Source organism: Sinocyclocheilus rhinocerous, unplaced genomic scaffold (assembly GCF_001515625.1).
Source record: "Sinocyclocheilus rhinocerous isolate Xijiao unplaced genomic scaffold, SAMN03320098_v1.1 scaffold297, whole genome shotgun sequence".
Taxonomy (NCBI): Eukaryota; Metazoa; Chordata; class Actinopteri; order Cypriniformes; family Cyprinidae; genus Sinocyclocheilus; species Sinocyclocheilus rhinocerous.
The window spans coordinates 134,032-160,969 of record NW_015649240.1 but is presented as its reverse complement, the minus strand read 5'-3'; the positions used below and the strand labels follow the sequence as shown (position 1 = coordinate 160,969).

The window sequence follows — 26,938 nt, the reverse complement described above, 5'->3', positions numbered from 1 at the left end:
AAAAAAAAAATTTGCATAATCTTTTTTGTTTTTGTTTTGCATTATGTTAATGAGAATTGGGGGAGATGTGCTTAATTCTTATGAAAAAAAGTCATAATGCAAAACATTTGTTTAGTCCAAAATAGGCTTAATTTTCTTCACGCAAAATATAATTTCTTTTGAATTTTTAGGTAAAATATGATAAGATCTTGATAAGATTTAGTGAGATTCACCCTTAGTTCTCTTTTAAAATTATAACTGTCTTAGCAAAACATCCCATTAAATGTTCTTTTAAGAAACCACTGTGGACTTGACAAAAAAATCCATAATTAAAAGAAATATATATAAAAACATGAAGCATGATATCTCTGCCATTGCTGAGTCTCCTTCTGCTCTATCCATCTTTAAAGTGAGAGAAGAGCAGGCGGATCACGTTAAGACAGGAAGAGGCCAGATCGTACAGCTGAAGTGCTGTTACTGGCTCACCCCAGACTTCTGCTGCACCGGGACGGGAAGGGGAGCGCAGAGCAGCCATTACTTTTTTAGTGACTGTAAAAAGTTCCAAAGGTCTTTGATCACCTGCAAGAAAACAAATGGGGGGAGAGAGAGAGAGGAGGGGGAAAAGGATGAGTTGGTGAAGCTGGAACGGAGTTTCTCTGATGTAGCGACTCATTTGGATACTTAATAATTAGAGCTGTGTGAGTCAGTTGAGGAAAAGCTCCACTTTAGCGGTGTGTCTGGGGTATAACTACAACGCCGAACCCAGAGGAAGGGGGTGCAGTCGTTGTACATACCAGAGGGTATGACTAGTGCCTCTCTTTGACAAAGACATGTCTCACACCTCTTTGCCTGATGTGCTCCCAAAGCCGTTTTTGCTCGAAAACACACTCTAAACACACACGCTCCACCCATTGAACATCTGAGAGGACACCTGCACTAAAAAATCTGACACGCTCCAGCCTTATTTCTAGAACTGACACACAGGGTGCAATGCATCAAATAGCTCATAACTCAATACCGACCAAAAACACCAAAAACATCTAAACTCTGTTCCAAATGCTAGAGACCTGCATACTTTCAGAAGGCAGCATCCAAACTGAAATGGGACCTCATAAGTGATCTGAAACCGTCTTCATAGGCAGCAATGAACACAAATGGCGCACAGGAGACTTGACTCAACTGAACTGCTAACAATATGATGAGTATAAAAATACAAAACATACAAAAATTGGATACAAAAATAGTCCATTTTAATCGTTTTGCGTATTGAATGAAATGTAAGTATATTTACAGTGGGTACGGAAAGTATTCAGACCCCCTTAAATTTTTCACTCTTTGTTATATTGCAGCCATTTGCTAAAATCATTTAAGTTAATTTGCAATCGAGGGAAAGATGAATGCGGCCAAGTACAGGGATATCCTGGACTAAAACCTTCTCCAGAGTGCTCAGGACCTCATACTGGGCCGAAGGTTTACCTTCCAAGAAGACAATGACCCTAAGCACACAGCTAAAATAACGAAGGAGTGGCTTCCCAACAACTCTGTGACTGTTCTTGAATTGCCCAGCCAGAGCCCTGACTTAAACTCAATTGAGCATCTCTGGAGAGACCTAAAAATGGCTGTCCACCAACGTTTACCATCCAACCTGACAGAACTGGAGAGGATCTGCAAGGAGGAATGAGAGGATCCCCAAATCCAGGTGTGAATAACTTGTTGCATCTTTCCCAAAAAGACTCATGGCTGTATAGATCAAAAGGGTGCTTCTACTAAATACTGAGTAAAGGGTCTGAATACTTAGGACCATTTGATATTTCAGTTTTTCTTTTTTAATATATCTGCAAAAATGTCAACAATTCTGTGTTTTTCTGTCAATATGGGGTGCTGTGTGTACATTAATGAGGAAAAAAAATTAACTTAAATGATTTTAGCAAATGGCTGCAATATAACAAAGAGTGAAAAATGTAAGGGGGTCTGAATACTTTCCGTACCCACTGTATAATCAACACGTTCAACATCTTTTGGAACAGCTGTTTCTTCTGTCTTCACACATCTACAAATATTGGCCAACTGATATATCGACCAGGGTTGATATAACAAATTAAGACGGAAAATGGGAGCTCCTGTGCTTCTGACACTCATCAGCCAAACAGAAAAACTGTTTCTGATCATTACATTTTTTTTATTTTTTATAAATAAATAAAAAAGTGGTTGGGGGCGGGTCAAATATCAGCCGATAAGTGTTTCTGTTTGGCCCATAATAAGTGTCGGAAAAGGGACTTCTAGTTAAAAAAGTGCTGAGAACCTGAGAGTCCAGTCCTGTCTAATTTACCTTTCTTTCATATAATGCATTCAGCAAATATGCATTTTAATATTGAATATCTTGCAAGCGAATCCAGCTGTTATATCTTCTTTATTCTTGTTTTTTACCAATTTCTTGATTTGTGTAAAATACTATAATATAATTACAGATTCAAGAAGTTGATTACATAAAGCATAAATCTGTCTATTTTACAGATTTATCTTAAGGTTGTTGTTTTTTTAATTCAAAAATATTCAAATTAAATATCTAATAAAAATTATTATCTATATATGATGCTTTAAAATGCTGTCTAGATATGCAGCTCGCTAGGTTTTAGAACAGAAAAATCACAGGAACATTAAGCAGGGGAATGCAAACGCAAAAAAAAGGGGTCCTATTATGCTCTTTTACAAAGTCTTGATTTTGTTTTGGGGGTGTACTAGAACAGGCTCTCATAATAGGTTGTTTGAAAAACACATTATTTTTCACATATTTTACATTATTACAACACCTCTCTCCCCAGTCTGGCATGAACGGCTCGAATAGTTACTGTATCAAATGAAGGCCCGCCTTCTGAAATACGAAATGTGCTGTGATTGGTTAGCTGGGCCAGTGTGTGTTGTGATTGGCAGCACTCGGCGCCTGGTCGGGAAATGTCACGCCCCTTACCATAGCCGCCTGCAAACTTCAGTGTAAATATTGCGTCAAAATTAGGGCTGCACGATAAATCGCATGCGATATTTATCGTTGTAGTTTTTGAAAAGTGATTTCTGTTCAATCAAATATCTCCTTTTGAAGTGGACTTTGAGCTTTGTAACTTTGCAGATATTTTTTATGCTCAAACAGCAACATTACAGACTAACTAAAGTTGAAAAAGTGAAAAAGCATAATAGGACCCCTTTATACAAAAAACAAATAATGGCATGATGTAGTACTTGTACTACCTACAAACTGATTTTTAGGGAATGTGAAAAAAGGGTAATGTGTTTTAATATGTGTTCCTGCAGCTCAAAAAGCAGATACCAAAGTCATGGGTTTGATGCCCAAGAAACTGAGAAATGTGTAAACGTCTGTCAAATAAATAAATTTAAATTTAAAATATGCTTAAATGAAAAAAAATAAGATCACAAAGTTAAAATATTAGGGTAAAATAAGACCTGGATGTGTTTTTGTTAGATCCACCCCATTGGTACCACTAACACACACAGACACTCACACTGACATTTGCACTCTCTCGTGAGTAATTCATCCTGAGGAGCTACAGCAGACATGATAGTGCGCTTTAGTTAAAAGAGAGATTTTTCTCTTTTGACCCAAACGTGGCCATTTGTGAGGGCTGCTTTAGACTACTGCAATATTTTAGGTCAACACCCAGCCTGACACATACAAATGCAAAAAAATCTCTAGAATAAAAGAGACGGCGAGAGAGGAATGAGTGAAGGAGGGATTTAAATCACAGCTAAAGATGTCAGGTGTGACAGCTCCCTCCTGTTCTTTTGAATGCCAAGAGGTCAATCAGTATATAATTCATTTGCTGATAAAAAAAAAGAGAGCAGCAGAAAGAACTCGGTATGACACCCCCAACCGTCCCAGTAAGACAAGATCCTAAGGCCTAAAATATACTCAAATGCAAGTATTTCACTTGTTTTTTAACTAGTGACCTGAATAATAACATCTATGTTGGCACAAATGTTTTAAGGTAACTCTATCGCCCCCTTGAGGCAGGGTTACATGACAACGATGCACTAAAAATTGAAGTTTTTCCTTTGCGCTTTTGAAAGGTTTCACATACAAAGCTGTCAAAATGATGCCGTTCACACAGATTCGCGAAAACAACTAAAAACACTGTATTTTTAACATGCAAGGCCAGTAGTTGGCGAAGTCACTATGTAAAGAAACACTATGCGCCGGCACACATACGCATTCTTCTACAGAGCGGTGAATTTGGTTGTCAAGTGCTTGCGCATACCTATAGACAAAACACATAATATGCATGTGCATGACATCACCATTTTCACAAACTTGGGTTTTGACAGTTTACACGCAGACAATAACGGTATAATTATTAAAAACATGCACTTTGAAACCCGTTTTCAAGTGTTTGCATTTTCAGGCCCCCAAAACACTGTTGTTGTGTAAAATCGCAGCCAAAATGGGTTAAAAAAATTCAGTTTTCAGTTTAAAATGGTATTGTGTTAATGACCGGTAAACCTAAAAACATTTTCGTTGCTTGAAATAAAAAGTCTAACTAAAATAAATAAAACATTGTTATATTTTATTTTTCATTTAGTTTAACTTGATGTACGAAAATAGCTAAAACTGAAATCAAGATTGACAAAACTAATAAAAATGAAAAAAACACAAAACCAACTTACTAAAACTTAAAAATTTAAATGAAAAAAAGCATAAAAATATAAAATAATTCCTGAAACAAAATAAAATATCAAAAACAAAAATTTATTTTATTTCAGCTAGGTGCCAAGTTAACATTTAGTTTGACTTGATGTCCTCAAATAACTAAAACTGAAAAAAAGAATAATAATAATAAATAAAAAATATACTGACATATTACGAAAAAACTAATATAAATTATATAAACACAACAAAAATCACTAAAACGTACAAAAAAAAAAAAAACTAATTCAAAATAGTAATAAAAGTAATAGTGATGCTAATAGTGATACTAAAATAGCACTACCTTGAAGTTTCTTACTTCCCAGTAATGCAAGAACACACATAACTATGTTGAACAGGACGTAGTTAAGTTTGTCTTCGCATAATAGAGTACGTTTCTAGCCTGATGCTTTTGTATTTCTCCGCCGGCTGAGGAATGTCTCATCTTCTGAGCTGAAGTGTCTTACTCTTTTAAGTAGACATTTCTTACATAAAAGACCTCTTAGAAGTGTTGACTAATTTTGTCAGGGCTGTAGTACATGCTATTTACGCAACGTGTGAATGCTAGAAATACTCCAGCCAGAGGGTGACAGTGCTTTATGAAAGCAGCGATACTCACTTGTTTATCGGAGATCTTGAAAGCACTTCTAGCGTAGTTCTCAAACTTCTGTTCCGTCTTTGGAAGTGACCTCCCCTGTTTCAAAGAAACATATTTTTGTAGAAATGAAATGGCCCTTTTTCATCACTTGTGTCTCTCTGCTAAGTGTTGAGATCATCCTGTCTCGGAGCCAGAGCGCTGCTGCCGTGATGAACAGGGTGAGTCGTTGGGTGTTGGACGCACTTCAGTGAACTCGCATTTTTTGTGGCCTTTACAGTAATTCCAGTTCCCCTTATCTACAGCAGACCGAATGAAATCACACGGACACAAATCATCATATCTGCTCAACACAATCCATCCGTATCCATTATGGCACAACATACTATTCGTCTCGCTCTTCTTTTTCTGGAGTTTTTAAGCATACAACTAGCGTAGAGACGTCTTTAAGGAATATTACAGTTATTTTTTCAACCTGCTGTCGATTACCACAGACAATAATTGACTAGTCCCTCGGTATGTGCACTACCATTCAATAGTTTGGGGTCAGTAAGATTTTTTTTAAAGAAATTAATACTTAAACAACAAAACAACAATAGTGACAGTAAATACATTTATAATGTTACAAAAGATTTCTATTTCAAATAAATGCTCTTCTTTTAATCTTTCTATACATCGAAAAATTCTGTCACATTTGTATTCAACAATCATAGTTTCCACAAAAGATTAAGCAGCAAAACTGTTTTCAACATTGACAATAATAATAATAAATGTTTCTTGAGCAGCAAATCAGGATATTAGAATGATTTCTGAGGGATCATGTGACACTGAAGATTGGAGTAATGATGCTGAAAATTCAGCTTTGCATCACAGGAATAAATTACATTTTAAAATATATTAAAATAGAAAACAGTTATTTGAAATTGTAATAATGTTTCACAATATTACTGTTTTTACTGTATTTTTGATCAAATAAATGCAGTCTTGGTGAGCTCAAGACTTTGTTCAACATAAAATTTCTTTCAAAAACATTAAAAACTTGTACCAACTCCAAGTGTTTGAACAATAGTGTAGGTGGTGCTGACGAGACAAGAGAGTTTTGCATATTTTAAAATCAAATATTGCATATACAGTTTTAAACATCTACTTATGGTGTTGTACTACTGCCTACTTGGATGCATAGTTTATAGCTTGCATTGTTCGTTTTGACAAACTGAAAAACAGCATATCACACATGAGGTAAATTCACATTAAGAAAAAAAAATCCTATTATAGCATCTCACTGCATGGTGTGTTTGCATGCAGTCATTTAACATTTAAAGGAGCAGCATTGGTTTCAAAAACAGAACAATGTAATGAGAGACTCGCAAAGATCAGGAGGCTATTATAGATCTGAGGATGTGGGGATGAAGAGGTTTAGTGGTCAGGGGATGCATTTGCGAACTGATTGAGGAAGTGAGCAGGTGGACTCAGAAGGACTGGATAATCCTGACATGATGATGTCATATAGCTGCTCATTCCCCCTCCGGCCTTTAACTCAGACACCTCATTAACATTTGAGCACCTCATCATCTGCTAAGTCAGCCTACTTACTGTTAACACACAGCATGTGTGTGTGTTTGTTTGTATGTCAGGGCTAAGGCATGTGTGTGATTACAGAAAAGAAATGCATCCACATGTAGCAGAGAGACAAATATCAATGTGAAAGGGAATATGTTGAGTATTTGTACCTCTTTAGCTGCTGATGCAAGTTTGCTTTTGACCTCACTCAGGTTGGGAGTGCTGGGAGTCTTCCCAGAAGGCCCTGCTGCGGATTTGTCTTTTACTTTCTGTGGTGTCTGTAAACAAGAAAAATGCAAATTCTTTTAATCTAGAAAAGTTGAAGTCAAGTCACTTTTATTTATATAGCGCTTTATACAATACAAAGTTTCAAAGCAGCTTCACAGTAATAAAAAGAGGAAAATATCAATGATGCAAACTTCATCAAATATGAGACAAAGACAATTTCTGCTGTTCAATGTTGATTCAGTTGAGTTCAATAACAGTGATGATGCTGCAAAATTTGTCAGTTATGAAACAAATTCAATTTAGTATAAAGCAGAAGAAAACAGCATCTTTATTCAGCTCAATTGTTCAAGTTAAAGTTTTCGTCCGAGAGTGTCAGTGCCACACATCATGTTAGATATTGACAACAAGAGGCCATGTACAATCAAAAAGAAAAAGTTTATTCTCATACATAACATTCACCAGCAGGCTCCTTGACCCATTGAGCCTTAATAATCAGCGGTTTAGTCTGGCCCACAGACCTCTGCACTAATGACAGCACCCTTTGACAAATTTGGAGGGGTACAAATGATCCTTTTATTGCTTCCATGCAGGAGAAGACAAGCCCAAAGCTCTTAGATGCGGTGGGAGGACGGTCACGGGACGCTCTGCCAAGAAGTGGAATAAATGACTTGTTTTTCAGTGACAAGACTATCATTTCCAAACACCCTCATGTTATACAGAGATTCACAACTTACTGTATCAGCACCATTAAAACTATTACACACTGTGGCCACAAAAACACTTTTAAACTATATTAATGTCCATTATTATGATAACCAAGGACGCTGCAGGTTTTCTTAGACTTAACTTCACTTTTCAGAGTAATTTTTGCAATTTACGCACTTTTTTTTTGTAAGAAGAAACTGGTTTTAGAGCATCATAACATGAAATTTAATGTCTGAGAACAAATGCAAGTGAGCATATTTATCCTCTACATCACAGATGTACTAGTGGATGTAGTCTTCCACCTTACATTGAACTCACACATTTTTGAGAGAATTTATATTATATAGTTGATATGAACATAAGCTTAATGTGATGCTTATTTGTACTCATACATAGATGAAACGTGTAAGAAACCAGTAAGATTTCTGTAATAGTACTTTAAATACACAAAAATCTGGTTTATACATTTATAATCAATGAATCCAGTTTGTTTCAATCTCATAAATTTTAACTAAACATTGTTTTTTTACATAGATATATTCAAGCCATATTTTAAGGATGTTAATAGTTTTCAACAGAATAAATGTAATCGTTTTCACAACGAACAGATTGCGGATTCTGAACAATGTGAATAAATGCATTTTGAAAATATGATTATTTAAATCAATCAAATAGATGCAAATTATTAAAATGAACTATGTGCCTATTTCTTACCCGTTTCATTTATGTATGACTGACAAATATGCATCATATTAATTTATTCATCCAACTGGTTGGTGAATGTTATACGCAATTTAAACATAAATCTTAAATATGTTTTTGAGTGTCCCTCTGAAGGATTTTTCAGGTTTCACAGTTGATGTTTTAAGTCAGTTCACCTCAAGTACACACAGGTGCTGTAGCAGATGCTAGGAGCATCTCCTGTGACCACTTGTGATCATATTTTGGAGGGCAAGTCTCTGATTTTGTGACTGCACGGGATGGTACTTTTCTTTCAAAGCCAGCAAAGTTTACCAGGTGTAAACGGGGTCTGCATTGGTGCATTAAAATTAAAATGTTTTACATGCTTACTGATGCTCTCTCATAGTATAGGAGATTGTGAGGGCAAATGTCTGTATTATTACAACTTCACTAAAGAATCTGGAATCCACCCTCTAAAAGTTCGGGTCTGTGTCTGTGTGTGCTCATTGGGCACAGGTGTGTGTCCAGCTTTCAGCAGAGAGATACTATCCCTCTGCAGACTGATATAAGCTCTCTCTCTCACACACACACACACACACACACACACACACAGACACACACACACACACACTGGCCTGTCCATGCATGCAGCCCAGCCAGGAATCCACATTGATTGTAGGGTTACACTGATGGATAGAGCCTTGTTTTACACAGTAAGTGAAAAGATGGAAATAGAGGGAAGAAATGAAGATGGAAAACATGAAGACATTTGGCATATGTGAATATATGAATGCTTCAAATTACCTCAGTAACCTTTAAAGTGAACCCAACTGAGACCATCTTGAGAGGTGGAGTGATTATTTCATGTCTGTATATTCTTCTTTTTTTTTTAAAAGTTAGTAGAAAAAGATATATAAAATAAACTATAAATACTAGCTAAATGACTTTAAAAAAAAAAACAGTTCATTACCTTGGAAACTAACTGAAATAAAATGAGCTGAAGTACTAAAATTAATAAAACTGAAATAAACTAAAGCTAAATATATACATACATTCAAATTCAAAATATTAACAAACAAATACATACTACATATATACTACAAACTTATATAAATAATGCTAAACTAACACTATATACACACAATAGTTTGAATGGAAAGTGTCTTGAGAGACACTAAAATTGACTAAAATAAGATGCAAGTCCACTTAAAGGGCCAAGTACAGTGTGAAAACAAAAAGAACTGAGTTTCTTTTCTTTTTTTTTGGTCTGAGTTTGGTTTTCAAAACAGTGAAAACATCACAAAACCAAATCATCTCTAGGCGCATCATGACACGCATTGTGTATGAGTTCAGCTTCAAGGCGAACGGGTAAACAACCCTCAAGAATCCTCCAGAACTTTTGGTCCTGCTAGATGAAAGAAGAAAGTGAGGGAAGAACAAAGTAATGGACAATGTCTTCCAGTCTTTCTTCGTAAGAACAAAATAAATAATCCCCTTTTCCTCTGTAGCAATTGACGAGCATGCGATAGATCAAAAGGTATCAGATTAAAGGACAAATGCACTCACAACACACACACACAGGACTGGCAGAAGGCCAGAGAGGCCTGGCGTTGTGCAGTCATTATATAGCAGGGCGTTTTTATGTGTTGGGAAAGGACAGCTGTAGAGTCAAGACAGCTGACAGACAGAGAGTGCAGCGAGCTTTTTAATCTAAGCCAGACACTGATTACAGATGCCAGGGGACGGCACTTAATCATTAGCACGCTAGTATTTGATGTAATCAGCTGTCCTCTATACACACAAACACACATGCGACTCCACTGAGCCGTGATACAAACTTTACTGACCTTTAACAATCAGGGACATTACGAATGATCTTGCACATTGTTCGTGGCTCTATTACACTAATGCAGTTTGTATGTATTTTAGGACAGGTAATGGTCTCAGCTGCCTAATAGGAATCGACTTTACAACTGTCCATACAGCCATCATCTCAGCCTCTTCTCGGTGTCCACTGTCTAAGCTACTAGTATGCTCTGGCAGGTTTTTGACTAAAGGTATAACAACTCAGTTAAGCACACAGCTACTCAGCCGTTTCATTTTCTCATTCTGACTGAAATATAATGATTATATTTTATGGCATTGGGAATGGCAGGGAATGCATGAATTGATCAAATGTATACCTACAATACAATGTAAGACGCTTTGGATAAAAGCACCTGCCGAATGCATAAATGTAAATACACTACCAGTGGTCAAAAGTTTGGAGGCGTTAAAATTGTTTAAATGTTTTTCAAGAAAGTGTTTTTTTTTTCTCACCGAGGCTGCATTTATTTGATCACAAATGCAGCAAAAATGGTAATATTGTGAAATGTTATTACAATTTTAAAATGCAATTTATTCCAGTGATGCAAAGCTGAATCTTCAGCATCATTACTCCAGTCTTCAGTGTCACATGATCCTTCAGAAATCACTCTAATATGCTGCTTTGCAGCTCAAGAAAACCATGATACTTTAAGGACTTTTGGATTGATAGAAAGAACTTAAACTAATTAGGCCTATCAAAAAAAGCCTATCAACCAAAATTCACTTTTTTACACAACAGGCAAGCGAATCTGAAATTAGGCAAAGCGGATAATGCAAACGTGCTTAAAACTGCAAGAAATTAGCCAATCAGAATAGAAACTGCCATTTTGAGGAAGCATTTACCATAAGACGGTCAATGAACAGTCTGTTTGCATTGCGGCTGAGGCAGACTAGCATAAAACCAACTTGACTTTATGCATGAATATTCTTGTATACTTTATGACATGCCCTTCACAGATGTAGGTATCTTACAGTTATGTCCCATACTATTGTACTAAACTTGTTTCTACACGCAAGTAGTCTTACAGAGCATTCCACAACTGCTTGTGCGTGTCAGTGTGAAATGCAAGCAACTTTTCTTCATGCATTCATACAGATATACAGCTCTCTGATGGGAGAATGCAAAGTGTTAAGCAATGCAGCGTCTGCCACACTTTAATGACAGAGCACACGGTTTCCGCTCACTTCATGGCCTGCAGGGACACCCAACACCAAGCCCTAATGATTTCTAAAGGCAGAGGAGTGGCCAACCAGAAACAGAAGTGTAAAAAGTGCCAGAGTTTGAGAAAGATGGGAGGATGTCCGCTTGACTGTCTAATCTCGTCAGGTGTTTTAACAACCACGTCTTGCACCAGAACATGGCCATTATGGAATTAGCTAAATGTGGGTGCACACACACACACAGCTCCCCCCAGGTGTTTCTATAACAGTAGGTAATTAGTGCTCCTCACGTCAAGCATTTAAGATGCTAATAACAAGCTTACTGAGTCTTACATTGTTATGTCAAGTGAACTGCCAGCGGGAACGATGGGAAACTCATTTTGACATTAAGGGATGTTTCACACATTGTGTGGGTGCTTACGTGTTAAAGGTGGTCCGGGTTTGAATGCAAAGACCAAAAGTCACCCTGTAAATGTTTATACCTGTCATGAAGGGGTGTGTTCCAGGGGTCAGAGGTCAGACAAATTTAAATAAGTGGTGAAAGTTCAGTCTCGCTTTTGTTTTTGTCACCTGCAAAAAACCTGCCCACTTAGGTAATTGGTCATCTTGTTTGTGAAATCACTTTGGGATGTCTGAAAGGTAAAGCCTGATAGACATTTATGAGCAAAGTTAAATCTGGAAATTCCTCAAGCACTCAATACAGCGCAACAGTGACCGCCCACTTTTTAACTGCATTGGTTGATTTTTTTCCTCCATTAATTTTCTCCATAGACAAAGACAAAACTGTCTTTAGAGCTCTGTGATGAATTACAACACAAAAACATTTTATTTGATACAAAAAAGAAGAAAATATCTGAAGTAAAAGACGAGGCTGTGCCCTTTCTTATGGTAATCAACTTCTCTTCCCACGGAACACTGTAAATAATGTATCTGAATCATAAACAGCAGTACAATATAAAATGTCACTTGAAAAAAAATATATAATATATATTATATCAAGTGTATATCAAGTACCGGTATATATCAATATATTATCATATCTCATTACATACTGACCTATAACTTGGAACTTACTGTTATTTTAGTATCACTGATATACTATATTTATTGTTAATAATTTTAATAAAATTAATTTTTTTCATATTTTCACTTTAAAGTTGTAGAAATTGTCATTTTTGTTAGTTTTTTTATGTCTATATATTTTATCTGCATGAATTTTTTAGTACTAAAATAACAAAAACTAATAAATAAAGTAACTAAAGCTATATACATTTTTGTATTTATTGGTTTTAGTTTTATTTTAGTACTGAACAATTAAGCCATGGAAACTAGCTAAAGCTAGTTTACTTTTTATACTTTATTTCAGCTAACGTATTTTGTTTTTATGGTTTTAGTTTAGGTTTTAGTTAATGATGATAACACTGCTTTGATAACAATTACAGCCTCAAGTCTTTTTGGTTATGATGGGACAAGCTTTGCACTCCTAGATTTTGGGGATTATCTTCCATTTTCTTTCTCCCCCGATTGCTCAGTTTGGACAAGCTGCCAGCTTTAGAAAGAGTCCTGGTTGTTCCAAACTTCTTCCAATTTAAGAATTATGGAGGCAACCTTCAATGCAACAGCCTTACCCAAATCTGTACCTCGACACAATCCTGTTTCTGAGCTCTGCAGACAGTTCCTTTGACCTCATGGCTTGGTTTTTGCTCCGTAATACATTTTCAGTTGTTCGAACTTTTATAGACAGTGTGTTATAGACAGTGTGTGTTTTTTTCCCAAATCAGGTCCAATCATTTTGAATTAGTCACAGATTTACTCCAATCAATATGTAGAAACATCCTCTTAAGAGGATCCAGAGAAATGGGATCCACCTGAGCAAAGGGTGTAAATATTCAGGACAGTATGATATTTCAGTTTTTTTTCTTTAAAGCTATCACAAATGTGGCTTTTGCTCTGCTTTGTCATTATGAGGTCTGGAGTGTAGAAAAAATTTGGGGAAAAAAATTTAAAGCACACATATACATACACACATATATATTTTTACTTCTGCAACCCAACTTGTGCTCTCAACTTCTCTCTCAATTTTACACTATTCTTGCGTTCCGTCTGGATGACTGTTACTTCTCTAGATGTCTTTGAAGAACTCTTACTGTGCGTAGCGTTCCTACTCCTGTATCTTTCTGATTCAGCACCACAATTACAGTGCAAGAAAAAAAAACTACATCAAAGAAAATTCAACCCCACACAACAGCATGTGCACCGGTCAAAGGAGAAAAAAAATGTGATTACAAGAAAGTCTGGTGAACGCATTTCAGATTCCCAACATCGGTCACCCTGCCAGAAGGCCGTGGCTTTGAGACTAGTTTGTTGTTTTAAAGCAGACCACAAATGACCCTTCAAATTGGGCGTTTTGGGATTGTTGCCACCAGCAGCTAGTTAAGAGCGCTTCACTGTTTCCTTGCATGGGAAAATACAAGGAAATTTGTATTTTCCATGACCTAAAAGAAAAACTTTGAATGTCAAGATATTTTTCTCTAAAACGCTTGATTATTACAAGTGTATTAAGTGAATTCACTCTTAAAAAAAAAAAAAAAAAACAATTCCAGAAATAATGGCTTCAGGATCATCGTGTCCTCCCAAGACTGGGCGGTTTTCAGCTAATCACAGCTGGAGTTTTGAATGCTGCTGCACACATTTATCTTTAGGGGTACTGCTGGTCTAATTTACATTTTGCTTTTGGCGGTGTTGGCTGATCGTAAACAAAGACAGGCCATCTCATTATCCCGTGGTTTTCTCTGTGAGGCTGCCATGTCGTCGGTGTCCTAAACTGCACCTGGACGTTTGGTAAGAATTACCTCTGGCATCCACTGGTAGACTTTGGCTTTTGGTTGGCAAGGCTTGGAAATGGGATGTGGACAGAATACCAAAACCTGAAATCCAGACGGCTCCTACAACTTGTGGTGACCCATCAGAACGTGTTCATTTTCTTTTTAGTGTTACATAATGTGAAGCTGTTTTTGCACCAATGCCAGACTTAATTTATTATGAATAATCTTATCTTTTGGTTTGCATCCATCAAATACCAAATAAGATGAAATAGATTTTGAAGAACATTTCATTTGAAAAAGAAACTTAGTTTGCTTAATTATATATTGGATATAATATCCAAATATAGGCATGGATATTTAATATTTAAACCGTTTTTTGGTAGATTTCCAACAAAAATGGCTGTATTGTGATATTACACCATTACCATGAAGTGACTAATTTGAAGATTTTTGTCATACATCTATTCTGAAGTGTTGCTAAGAGTAAATCATAACTTACCTGCGTTTGGGGCTTCCCTGATGTCCCTGCTTTCTTGTCTGGAGAGCCGTTCTGCTTATCTGCACTTTTCTTCTTCTCTGGGGTCTGGAAAAATGGACAGAGAGAAAGAAAAAGAGAGAGAGAGACATTGCAATCCCAGGTTAAAATGAGCTGAGAAAATATTTAACGCGTGTCAAAGACAGAGCAGCTCCAGTCACCTGTCATGCTCAGTGTTAGAATCATAACAGCGGATAATGTTTGTGAATTGAGTGATTGTGACAGCTTTGTTCTTCAGTGATGTAACACAATACACTTCTCGGATGTTTTTTCAGTCGGGCTGTCAGAGAGCCGTGATGAAAGAGAGCAGTAATTTGTAGAAAGCACAGCCTGTCTAGTCACGGCCTAAAGGGACCACAGGACAATGTCATTGCTCTATAGCTCTATACCCCAGAGAGAAAAACAGACAGTGGAAGAAAAGAAAGACCAGTTAAAAAAGTTTGAAATAAAGAAATATTAACTTACACTTTTTTTATGAACCCTATACACACCTTATAGACACAACATTAGGCCTTATAAACAATACTGATAATGTAAATCGTCATCTTATAACTAGTTATATAGTTGCCGTTTTTCTCAGGAACAAAGTTACAGTACATTATAAGACCTATTCTTATAAACCTAACACTAGAAAGTGTTAACAGCAAAGTGAACATTGAATGAATAAATTTGATGGGTCAAAGATAGATCTCAAGACACCTAAAGAAAGAGAGAGTAAGACACTGAAAAGCTGTGAGAAGAGAAGAAAGCATTCTGGATGGGGGGTGAGGGAGGATGTGGAGTGTGTGACAGAAGAGCTCGTCTGTCGTCCCCCCTCAGGGCAGGAATCAGTCCTCACAGAGCAGGTATGTACCCGCTTTGATCTCTAAACACACATACAAACACACTGTCACGCGCTCTCAAACATTTAAATACACACACACACACACACAACAGTGCTATTAGTTTTTATTATGGTTGTCAATTTCGGTTTATTTCCACTGCGTTTTAATGGTGCATAAATAGTTTAGATGTTGATTTTAGCTACATTCACTTACATACATTTTAGATTATATATAGACTACCTGTCAAAAGTTTGGAATTTGTAAGATTTTTTTTTATGTTTTTGAAATAAGGGGTTATCCAATCATAAATACAGTAAAAATAGTAATAATGTAAAATAGTATTACAATTTAAAAATATCTGTTTTCTATTTAAATATGTTTTTAAATGTAATTTATTCCTGTGATGCAAAGATTAATTTTCAGCATCATTACTCCAGTCTTCAGTGTCACATGCTGATTTGCTGCTCAAGAAACATTTCTTAGTATCCTCAATGTTAAAAACAGCTGTACTGCTTAATATTTTTCTGGAAACCATGACACATTTTTCAAGATTCTATGATGAATAGAATGTCTAAAAAATATATTTGATCATTTATTTGAAAAAGAAATCTTTTGTGAAATTATAAATGTCTTTACTGTCACTTTAGATTAATTTAATACGTCCTTGCTGAATGAAAGTATTAATTTCTTATTCATATATTAATCTTCTGACCCCAAACAAGCAAGTGGTGGATAGAGAGGTGAAGTCAGACTGTCTGTGGATCTTAACAGTGTACATGTGATCATTACGATCCTGACAGAGAGACGGTGTTTATGAAAACAGACGGATGAAGAAAGGATGCAAACAAGATATGATCAAGATGATAAGACACTGAGGTGATATGAGGGAGGAAAAATATGTGTTATACGAAGAGACAGAGAGAATGTCATGTGCTCTCAACTTTGAGGGGATAATAACAGGTGGTGATGAATATGTGATGAGGCAACATGCTCTGTCTCAGGCAGAGACTGGCACCTGCTGGTCACTATGGGGTTCACTTGGTTTCATTCAGGACAGCAGCGCTAACATGCAGAAATGTAACAAGTATAGTTCAAAAGTATGGGGTCAGTAGGTTTTTTTCTGAATAAATTATTAATTTTATTTAGCAAGGATGCATTATATTGATCCAATATGACAATAAATGACTTTTTATAATGTTACAAAAGATTTCAATAAATGTTGTTCTTTTGAACTATGGAATTCATCAAAGAATTCTGAAAACCAAATGTGTCAAGGTTTCTACACAAATGTTAAGCAAACCGTTTTTAACTGTGAAAATAATATGAAATGTTTCTTGAGGAGCAAATCTGCATATCCGAATGATTTCTGAAGGATCATGTGACACTGTAGCTGTAAAATTCAGCTTTGCATGACAGGAATAAATTACATTTTAAAATATATTAAAACAAAACACAATATTTTAAAATGCAATAATATTTAGACTGCTTTACTGTATTTTTGATTAAATAAATGCAGCTTTGGTGAGCATAATAAACTTTTTTCCAAAATATTACAAATGTTACCAACCCCAAACTTTTGAACGGCAGTGTAAAACACAGCATTTCCTCTTTCCTGATTGTATAAATGGAAAGAAGCGGCAAGACTCACTTTTTGAGGGGTTTTGATGGGGCTCTTTTCAACAGTCTTTTCCTCTTTGTCGTTGTCTCTAAAAAGCAAGACAGCAAAAAAATGCAGACGTTTTTCAAACGAACAAAAATATAGATGATCCTCTCAAAGTGAATTAGTTTAGAGAGTGAGAGTGTAAAAACTAGGGCTGCCCCCTGATAGTTGATTAACCGTTAGTCGACGAGAAGTGGCTTAGTCTATCAAAATTGTATTAGTCGCTGGGAGAAAAATAAATAAATCAATAAATCCACAGGAAGTGGCAAAGTCATTATTAACAGCTGGTCTATGTGGTAATTACAGTACATCGGTATGGACATCCAAACGGTCATTTTGTTTGGAACCTCATCTGGCTTATCATCTGAAACATGCACATAGTAGCATCATTACATAACGTTAACCTAGAAAAATGTGCGCTATTCAAGTGTTTGTGTGGACTATGGAAGCTGAATAGTAGCGCGGTTACTCTGTGCGATCATTTGCATTTAACTTAAAATACTCCGTCATTTTTGGTCATACAGAGTAATACATCTTTCGAATCTGTAAAAGGTCTACTTTTATTTGTGTGCACTCACAAAACAACATGTGCTTTTGTAAAATGATGAAAGCAAACAGGTTGCACTTTCTGCTGTCTAGGTCTCTGTGAACTTGAGCGCGTCAAAAAAATAAAATGAAACTGCAACCGAAACTCAGTGTTTGCCTCACAGACATGAAAAATATATCTATAGAAAGCAAAATTTCTACTTTTAAATGAACCAATTCAAATGGAAAACAGATATTTTCAGCTCCACTGTGGAGATTAGAGCCCGACCGATATGGGTTTTTTGGGGCTGATACCGATATTTGGGAGTAAAAAAAAAGGGCAGATATTCTGTGTATATTATAGTACAGTACCAGTCAAAAGTTTAGACACGTTCCCATTCGTGTGTCCAAACATTTCGCTGGTACTGTACTATAATATACACAGAATATCGGCTATGTAATAATGGCTGTAACGTGTACGTTCCCTTGGAACTGGAATCATGGCGGAATTTCATGTGAAGTCCACTTCGCAGGGCACTTACGTTCGAATAAGACACCGCTTGAATGCTGCTGCCTTTCAGAGAGACCTCCTTACTGAAGTGAAAGTGTTGGCTGGTGTCACTATCTCGCGAATGCGCCGGCGGATCTCCACCAAATTCGGGGATCCCTTCAGCTCGAGGAGCCCTCTCGAACGCCACTCTCCACGCGTCGGTAGCCCCCCGGGATCGCTAGATCGGGTCGGCGCCGAACCGCGAATTTAACCGCCCGTAACTCCCGAACCCCGGGGGCTATCGATGTGGGGGTGGTCTCATTCGAAATAGGGCCTCGAGACGTACACTCGATTTGCATTCGGGATGAAGGGATCCCCGAATTTGGTGCGGATCCGCCGTGCCGTTACGGAGATAAGGCCATTCAAGGTTTCAATGGTTTTCCATAGCCTTAAGCTTTAAAGCGTTTCATCCAGGTCGCCAGTAGCAAACAATGGAGTGCGCTCTGCTGGACAAACTAAGTAATTACACCATTTCAAGCATTTTATCTGCGTTATATGTTCTGTAAAAAAAAATTCATATCGGCCGATAATACTGGCTAAACGATATATCGGTCGGGCTCTAGTGGAGATGATGAGTCAGTGTCGTCGACTTCGTCACTGCAGCCGAAAATACAGAAAACACTAGTTTGTCAATTAATTATTATAATGTGAAGGCAGTCTTCTTGCTGTTTTTTTCCCTGACACATTCATAATCATTACTTCAGCAGTGCGCTGCGGCAAGCTTTATGTGTGTACTTGAGCACTGATAGACTATAGGCAATTAAAGGCTCATTATTATGAATTATATGGTTTATTAATATAAACGTGCGATTAGTCGACTAAATGAACAACTATTAATCGATCAGAAAAATCTTTAGTCGAGGACAGCCCTAGTAAAAACCTTTCGACAGAGCACAAATTTACACTGAACAAACATGTGTTCTCACTCTTCGTCATTATCATCATCGTCGTCGTCGTCGTCATCATCATCTTCATCACTATCCTCATCTTCATCGGTGTCCATTTTCAGCTTTTTCTGAAATGACAGAACCAAATCATTGGAAACAGAACAAAGTAAATGGGCTCTGGCAGTAAAACCTGAATGGAAGTGACTTGTGAGATGCTAGAGGAAAGTGTAATATACTATATATTTTTAAAACATTTATTAATGCATTAAATTGTCTTTATTTTACCGTGAGTAAATCACAACAACAGCCCTTAACCCTAGTAAAAACACTGTAAGTGACAGCCTCTCATGGCTTACTGCTTCAGTAAGAATTCTGGGATCATTTCAACACTCTGACAAAAGATTTCAAACAGACTCCCTGTGTATCACATTGATGACAAGCTGTTGCTTGTCTCAGACACTTATCTAGAGGATTAAGTGTGTATTGAACAATGTGTCTCTTTATCGAGATTCCACAAAAGTCAACAGGGCAACTTCACAGTTTCTCTTTAAATATTTCTCAACACCCACTTAAACCCTTCTCATGTCTTATTAACAAAAGAAGGTACCACATTCTGTGATAAATACACTGCAAAAATTATCTTCTTCCTTATTATTTTTGTCTTATTTCCCAGTACAATATCTATGCTTAAAATAAAAAAAAATATCTGGTGAAGGAAAATCTTAAAAGGGAAAATAAGACTGATAGATTTATATTGATACTTTATAGCCCATTTATAGATTTTTTTTCTTGTTTTAAGCATGAACTCATAACTTTTCAGAAAACAATTTTGCTTTTCAAGTAGTTGTATCTTGATCTAAGAATATTTACATATTTGTACTTTGAAACAAGAAAAGAAATATCTCTGTTTATATTTAAATAAGACTTTTTTTTTATCAAAGTGTACTGCACCAAAAAACAGTCATAATTTAGTAGCTTTTAAGGAATTGTGTGGAAACAGCATTATTTGTTGTGTGGTTAAAGACAGATCACCTGAGGCACTTTTGCAAGGGTCATGTTGGACGGTCTCTTCACTGGTGATGTATTATTCTCCTCCTCTTCCTCATCATCCGATTCCTTCACACCTGAGCAAACCACAGAGATCTCCAGACATCAATAACTGTGGTTTAAATAAAAAAACTTCACATGTCCAAGTTTGTATGACAAAACCAATCTGACATGTAAGTGGAGGCCTAAATGCTGCACTCGTTTAATATCCGGAGAATAGAACTGACATGCTGAAAGTGTCTGAACAGCATGTGCAAACATATGGAAGCGATTATATCAGAGAAAATGGTGTTACATGGTGCGGGTTCATTCATTTTGAGTCCGTGTGGAGAGAGAGGGGCCCTTTAGGATGGCCAGATTACTCCCATGGACGTCGCATCAAGCAGAAAGAATAATTTCATCAGAGAGAAGAGAAGAGTAAACAAGAGTGGAAGAAGACACACCTGGGAAAGGGCTTTCCTGAACTCTTGGTTTTCAGTGGTCGTGTTCAGTCCTAACAAACGAGAAAAGACAAAAGGTACTCACTGACAAAATGCTGACCGCTGATGTAGACCGGCCCCGCTCCGGATTGCAGGCGAAAGGACACAGGAGGCGTGACCTCAAAACCTCCCAGACTTAGCTAGAGGGAACATGCAGACACACATATTACTGTAATCCAAACTGAGCGAGAATGATCAAACACAACAATAGCAAAATGTTTGCTTCATGCTCTATTTTTAGAACACAATCAAACAGAATAAACATCTTGAAATGCCCACACAGAGGCTCTGTTTTAAAACTTGCCTAACCTTGGATACAAAAGTTTGGGGTCAGCAATGTTTTTTTGTTTGTTTGTTTTTTGGAAAGAAAGTAATACTTTTATTCGGCAAGGATGCATTAAAATTGATCAAAAGTGACAGTACAGACATTTATAATGTTACAAAAGATTTCTGTTTCAAATAAATGCTGTTCTTTTGAACTTTCTATTCATCAAAGAATCCTAAAGGAATGTATCCTGGTTTCCACAAAAATAGTAAGCAGCACAACTGTTTTCAACATTTATAACAATAAGAAATGTTTTTGAGCAGCAAATCTGATTTCTGAAGGATCGTGTGACGCTGAAGACTGGAGTAATGATGCTGAAAATTCAGCTTTGCATGACAGGAATAAATTACATTTAAAATCTATTAAAATAGAAAACAGTTATTTGAAATTGTAATATTTCACAATATTACTCTTATTATTGTATTTTTGATCAAATTAATGCAGCCTTGGTGAGCATAAGAGACTTCCTTCAAAAACACTGAAAAATCCAAACTTTTGAAGAGTTGCGTAAACGATTGAATATTAAAACAAGTACTACTAAGTGTTCTTTATCAGAAGATTTTGTGCTAAAATGAGATGATAAATGATTCCCACCACAAGCAACCAAACAAATTTGTTTCCCAGAAAGAATTCACGACTGGGATCTGTCCTGATCATTCCATGCCAGTACATCCAAGACAGGCCTCCAGCTAAACATCAGTACATAATTGCACAACTCGCAAAATACAAGCCACGGCCAAAAATTCTGAATGAACATTCCACTGTGCCAGGCAACAGCACTTGCTTCGATGGCAACCAGATGTAAACAGCTGAGGACGCAATGGTCTGATTAATGCTTTAAATGACAGCTATGAAACTGTTGTAATTACATTGAATGGCGAACAATTCCTCACGTCCAAAATCATCGTTTTAAAGGGGTCATATGATGCGATTTCAAGTTTTCCTTTCTCTTTGGAATTATGTCCCCACTGGATGCAACAAATGCCTCGTTTGTAATGGGTTTTATTGGTTCGGTCTCATCGCTGTCTCATCGCAAGGTATCAAAATATGGTAAGGGGTGTAACATTTCCGTCACACGCTTGAGGTATCCGGCCAATCACAACGCACTGCACAGCTGGCCAATCAGAGCACACCTCGCTTTTCAGACCGATGAGCTTTGTAAAAATCGACACGTTTCAGAAAGGCAGGCCATAGAGGAGTAAACTAAACAATTTACTAGCCAATGGCGATTCAATTGCCAAGGTGTTCGTAGAGGGCTGCATTACACCAAATACACAAAATAATGTTCTTTATAGCAACATCATATGACCCCTTTAACACAAACGCTGACTGATGAGTTGATTGTCTCCCAAGAAATCGAGACAAAGCCTTGTAATTAAGGTACAATTATTGCTCGAGTCAGATATCCTGGGGCGTTTGCTAATTTTGGGAATGAATAAACTGAATAAAATCCAAGATCTTACAGACAAGGTCAAAATAACACAAAAAGGGCTTACAAATATGGACAAAACAAATATGCCCTAAAACAAGTGTTAGGAAGGTGAAAATTAATACGCCACCATTAAAAAGTCCACCCACAGTACTAATCATACCAGCAGTTGGAATCTACTAGAACACAAAAAAAAGAGTTGCAAACCCTGCATTCTGTTCACTGAGTCATAAAACAGACTCCTCCCAGAGCTCTTTGGAAATGGTCACATTTTCCATAGCTGATATAAAACAGAGGTGAATATGTGCTGATGTCATGGAGAGCTTATGCCTGCTGTCCGGAAGATGCACATGATGTTACACTTTATGGTGTCCTTTCAGTTATACAATTAAGGCAAGACACTATAGGCAAAAATCACTTTTTTCATGCACTGGTAAGGCCCTATGATTTCCGCGATGCGGAAAACGCGGACGGAATCGCGGAATCCAGTCATAAAAATGGAATTTACTGTATAACGTGGAATGCCACGGAATTTGCCAAATTTTGGACGAATAAATCAAAAGTACTGTTAAAGTCAGTTCACTTAAATCAGATCGCAATATGAGGTAGTGTCTGTGAATATTAAGGTGCAAAAATACTATTGAATGTGAATCCTGCATGTTCTGCGTGTCTCTGTGTGAATGAATGGCGTCTCACTAAATGAGGACGTGAACACATGAACATCGTCTCCAGAGCAGCTCTGAGAGTCACTTTATTAGCATTTGACCATTTCATTTTAGAAAAACTTGTCATATCATATACAAAATAATAAAAGTCCGGTTAAACTTTAAGAAACATTTAAATTATATTAATATATTACTTTTGTACAGTAGAACTTTATTTAATTTAAGGGATCATACATATCAAAACAAAATTACTGGGTTAATCTTTTTCACGTTTCCTTGGTTGGTAGATGCACCGGGGACCTGATTATAGCACTTAAAACCTGGAAAAGTCTGATTTTCATGATATGTCACTTTTAAAGGCGGTTTTCTCAAAATTTGTTTTTCACCTGCACTGAGCCAGAAATCTCCAGTAACACTTACCTACAACAAACTTTACATTTTATCCCTATCCATATTGAGAGGGATTTGTTCATATACTGTATCATTTGCCAAAATCCCCGCTGTAAAAACCTGTGACTTTAATAAGTCAACAAAATAAAACAAGGCTTTTGAACCTGTCTTTACATTCAGATTTCTGTTCTGGAAATGGTGATGTCTATTAGTTACATGTTCTACCCTACTCACTCACCTAGGGGTGTTTTGCCTTAAATACAGATTAATATGAATTATCAATGTGTACTTAATACAGTAGTGTTAGGGTTACAGAGTTTGGTTTAGGGTTAGTTGCTGGTAAATATGCATTATTCACTGTAATAGACCTGTCAATGTAGTGCCATATTAAATTTTTAACAGGAATAAAAATGAGACTGTGAGGGACTGAAGTACAGGAATTCAATTGGATTTTACTGTTGTTCAACAACATACCAGTACCAACTGTTTAGACAAAACGTCCTTCCAAAAACTTTCAGTAGAGAAAACTTCATAAAGCAGTTTTGGAAATTGTGAGTTGTGAAGATTACATGATCTAGGAGCTTTATATTGTGCGTGCTACTGTAAAGACTGTAAGTCTATCCTTCATAGCCTTGTTTCCATCCACGTTAAATTCAATATGATGTCTAACCCAACAAAGGTCTACTACTATAGTAAGTACAAATTAAATGTATAAAAGGGACACTGTAAAATAAAGAGTTACTGAACTGAATCAAATGAAATGAACAAAAACAGTCACTGCACTATTAATAACCAAAGTAGAATAACTTATGAATGATGCCTAATTAGGTAGATGGATGCACAGTTGAGCATTGCACGTCTCTGTTCATGACACAGAAATGGAGACTAGAACACTTACAGAAGGCAGAACGGATGGCTTCAGTACAGCAAGAGTGATTTTGGTCGTTTTGCCATCGTAAGTCAATCCCTCCATTTCCACGGTGTGGAATTTATCCTCCGCCTCAGCACCCAAACACACCTGAGAACACAGGTGAAGAGAGGAAACTGGTTGGTTAATGTGAGTTTATGGGCAATCGAAATAATGAATCTGTAATACAAATCATTGGTAGAGTGATGACGAACACAGAGAGCAATATTCCCAATACAGAACTGAATGCAGTGTTATAGAACAGAATGTTATAAAACAGAGTGTTATTTATACCAGGATAGAATGTTATGCTTTAGAATAGAATAGAATAGAATAGAATAGAATATGCTGTTTCTGTCCGTCACTATTAATAAGGAAAAAATAAGTTTAATACTTTAGAAATATATGTAGAGATTTAGAGTTTTTAGAGAGAAAAAAAACATTAATAACTTACAGCACCCGCTGATTTCAGCAAATATGAAAAAAGATCATATACTGTACAGTCATGCATTTTTACAGAGGTAAAGGATTAATTAGGGTCTAAAATCATATATGGGGCAGAACAGAAAGAACAAGACATGATATCATTCTTTAAAGTGCTACAGAAAAGGACAAATATACAGAACAAATCGATTAAAACAGAATAGAAGAGAACAGAAACTTCAGACATTTTACGACTCCACCTCACAACTTCTACATTTATTTTTAAGGTAGGACTGATTAAACTAACGTTACTCCATGCAGGACTGAATATCTGTGATACTGAGCCATTTTAAAGACATTTCATTAATTCATCTTCCTCACCGCCTTGAGTGACAGCTGATGTTCAGCCTCATCATCATCCAACTCAACTTTGTGCTCTTTCTTATCAGCTTTCAATGAGCAACCTAAAGGAACAAGACAAACCTTATGTTTTAGTCATTAATGTTGTATACATGAAGTAAACTTTAGAGGAAAAACAAGCAACAATCAACATCCACATACTATACAACATCCTTTATAAAGGCTACAGACACGAAATCATAGTAAACAAAAAGGAGAAAAGAAATACCCCTACACCTCTTGTCCTCAATATGTTGGAAATAACAATGAAAAAAACATTTGAGCTCATATGAGCATTAGGCTATAAACAAAGGCAAACTCGATGCATGAGCTAGCTGCATTAGCCACAACTCTTTTACTGCACTGCAATGCTGCAAGCAGACGCATGCCATATGATTGCATAATACTGATTACCGCATATGTATGATTACGCAACATGAGGTTTTAATTCAGCTCACCAAATAAATACATCTGAGGTCGACTGAGATCCTTAATGTTATCCTCCATTTTTGCGCCACAGACAGAGGGTCCTGTTACCGTAGTTCCGGCGTGTGGATTGACACTTGAATGGACGAATGAAAGGAGAGTGGGCGGCTATTGTTTGCTTTTGTTTTTTTTTTTGTTTTTTTTTTCGTGCTTTCAGTACCAATTTATCCGCCAGATGACGCCATACAATAACTATTCAGTATACTTGCTCTGTTCATCCATCCATCCATTCTCCAAACCGCTTGTCCTCTGTAGTCTTTTTTCCCAAAATAAAACTGTAGGTTTGCTTTAATATGAGCTAAATGCTTTATGATGATGATTTAATACAACTTGACATCAATCCCAATTTTAAAAATTATTATTATTATTATTAAAATTATTATTTTATTAATAATAATAATAATTATTATTATTATATCATTATTATTTCAATACCAATAAAATTATTGTCTTCCCAAACTTTCATCCAAATTTGATAACATGCTCTGTTGCTGAAACAATCCAAATACTTCCCATATCAAGTCCTGTTAGGGTTTCTCCTTGAATATCCTTTTTCATGATACCATTGCATTGCATTAATACATAAAGTGACTCAAATACCTCACAGATAGACTACCACTGAAATAGACAAGAAATTACACCTGTCTCTGTGACAAAACAAGGCTCTGTGAAAAGAAAAGGACGCTCTTTTTAGCCAATCAGAAACGCCTGTCAATCATTTTGCGACCTGGGTTTGGAGACATCGGGTTGGCTGGCAGGTCTCGAGAGGACGGGGTTTCAGAAAGCGCTTAGTACAATTCAACCTGTTTTTATACAGTCTGGGAAGTTCGGATCATTTTACCGACTCGGACCTTTGAGTCTCGTTCAGCAAAATGAACGAATCTTTTTTCGAGTCATTTCGTTCATTTCGTTCATTTTAACAAAATATAATTAAAATGTTACGTGTTACTTCCCTAATATGTCTACTACTTACGCAAACGTTGATCACACTACAAACAATACAAAACTGCTATAAGAAACAGAAAAGATTAATTCATTGTTTACCTGGGTCTTCAGTCTATGATTAGCTCACATCACCTCTTATCTGACAAGTCTTGGGGTTTGGGCTTATGGG

The 26,938-nt window shown here is 36.6% G+C and overlaps 1 protein-coding gene across 4 annotated transcripts in view; it reads right to left on the bottom strand.

The window, feature by feature from the left end:
* LOC107710471 (nucleophosmin-like) overlaps positions 1 to 26,153 on the bottom strand; it is a 30,334-nt gene extending 4,181 nt beyond the window's left edge. Inside the window, exons 1-11 of one of the 4 annotated variants that reach the window (XM_016515241.1) lie at positions 25,797 to 26,153; positions 25,321 to 25,403; positions 24,508 to 24,627; positions 20,847 to 20,940; positions 20,307 to 20,398; positions 19,314 to 19,402; positions 17,301 to 17,358; positions 14,793 to 14,876; positions 6,998 to 7,105; positions 5,292 to 5,366; positions 466 to 558 (exon numbers count right to left, since the gene is read on the bottom strand). In XM_016515241.1, coding sequence (XP_016370727.1) covers positions 514 to 558; positions 5,292 to 5,366; positions 6,998 to 7,105; positions 14,793 to 14,876; positions 17,301 to 17,358; positions 19,314 to 19,402; positions 20,307 to 20,398; positions 20,847 to 20,940; positions 24,508 to 24,627; positions 25,321 to 25,403; positions 25,797 to 25,845 — 897 coding nt within the window. In that variant the 5' untranslated portion in view covers positions 25,846 to 26,153 and the 3' untranslated portion in view covers positions 466 to 513. Of the gene's footprint in view, positions 1 to 34; positions 559 to 5,291; positions 5,367 to 6,997; positions 7,106 to 14,792; positions 14,877 to 14,989; positions 15,694 to 17,300; positions 17,359 to 19,313; positions 19,403 to 20,306; positions 20,399 to 20,846; positions 20,941 to 24,507; positions 24,628 to 25,320; positions 25,404 to 25,796 lie in introns of those variants that run through there. The other 3 variants (XM_016515240.1, XM_016515242.1, XR_001636602.1) reach the window with 3 other exon arrangements.
* Between the last annotated feature and the right edge of the window lie 785 nt (positions 26,154 to 26,938).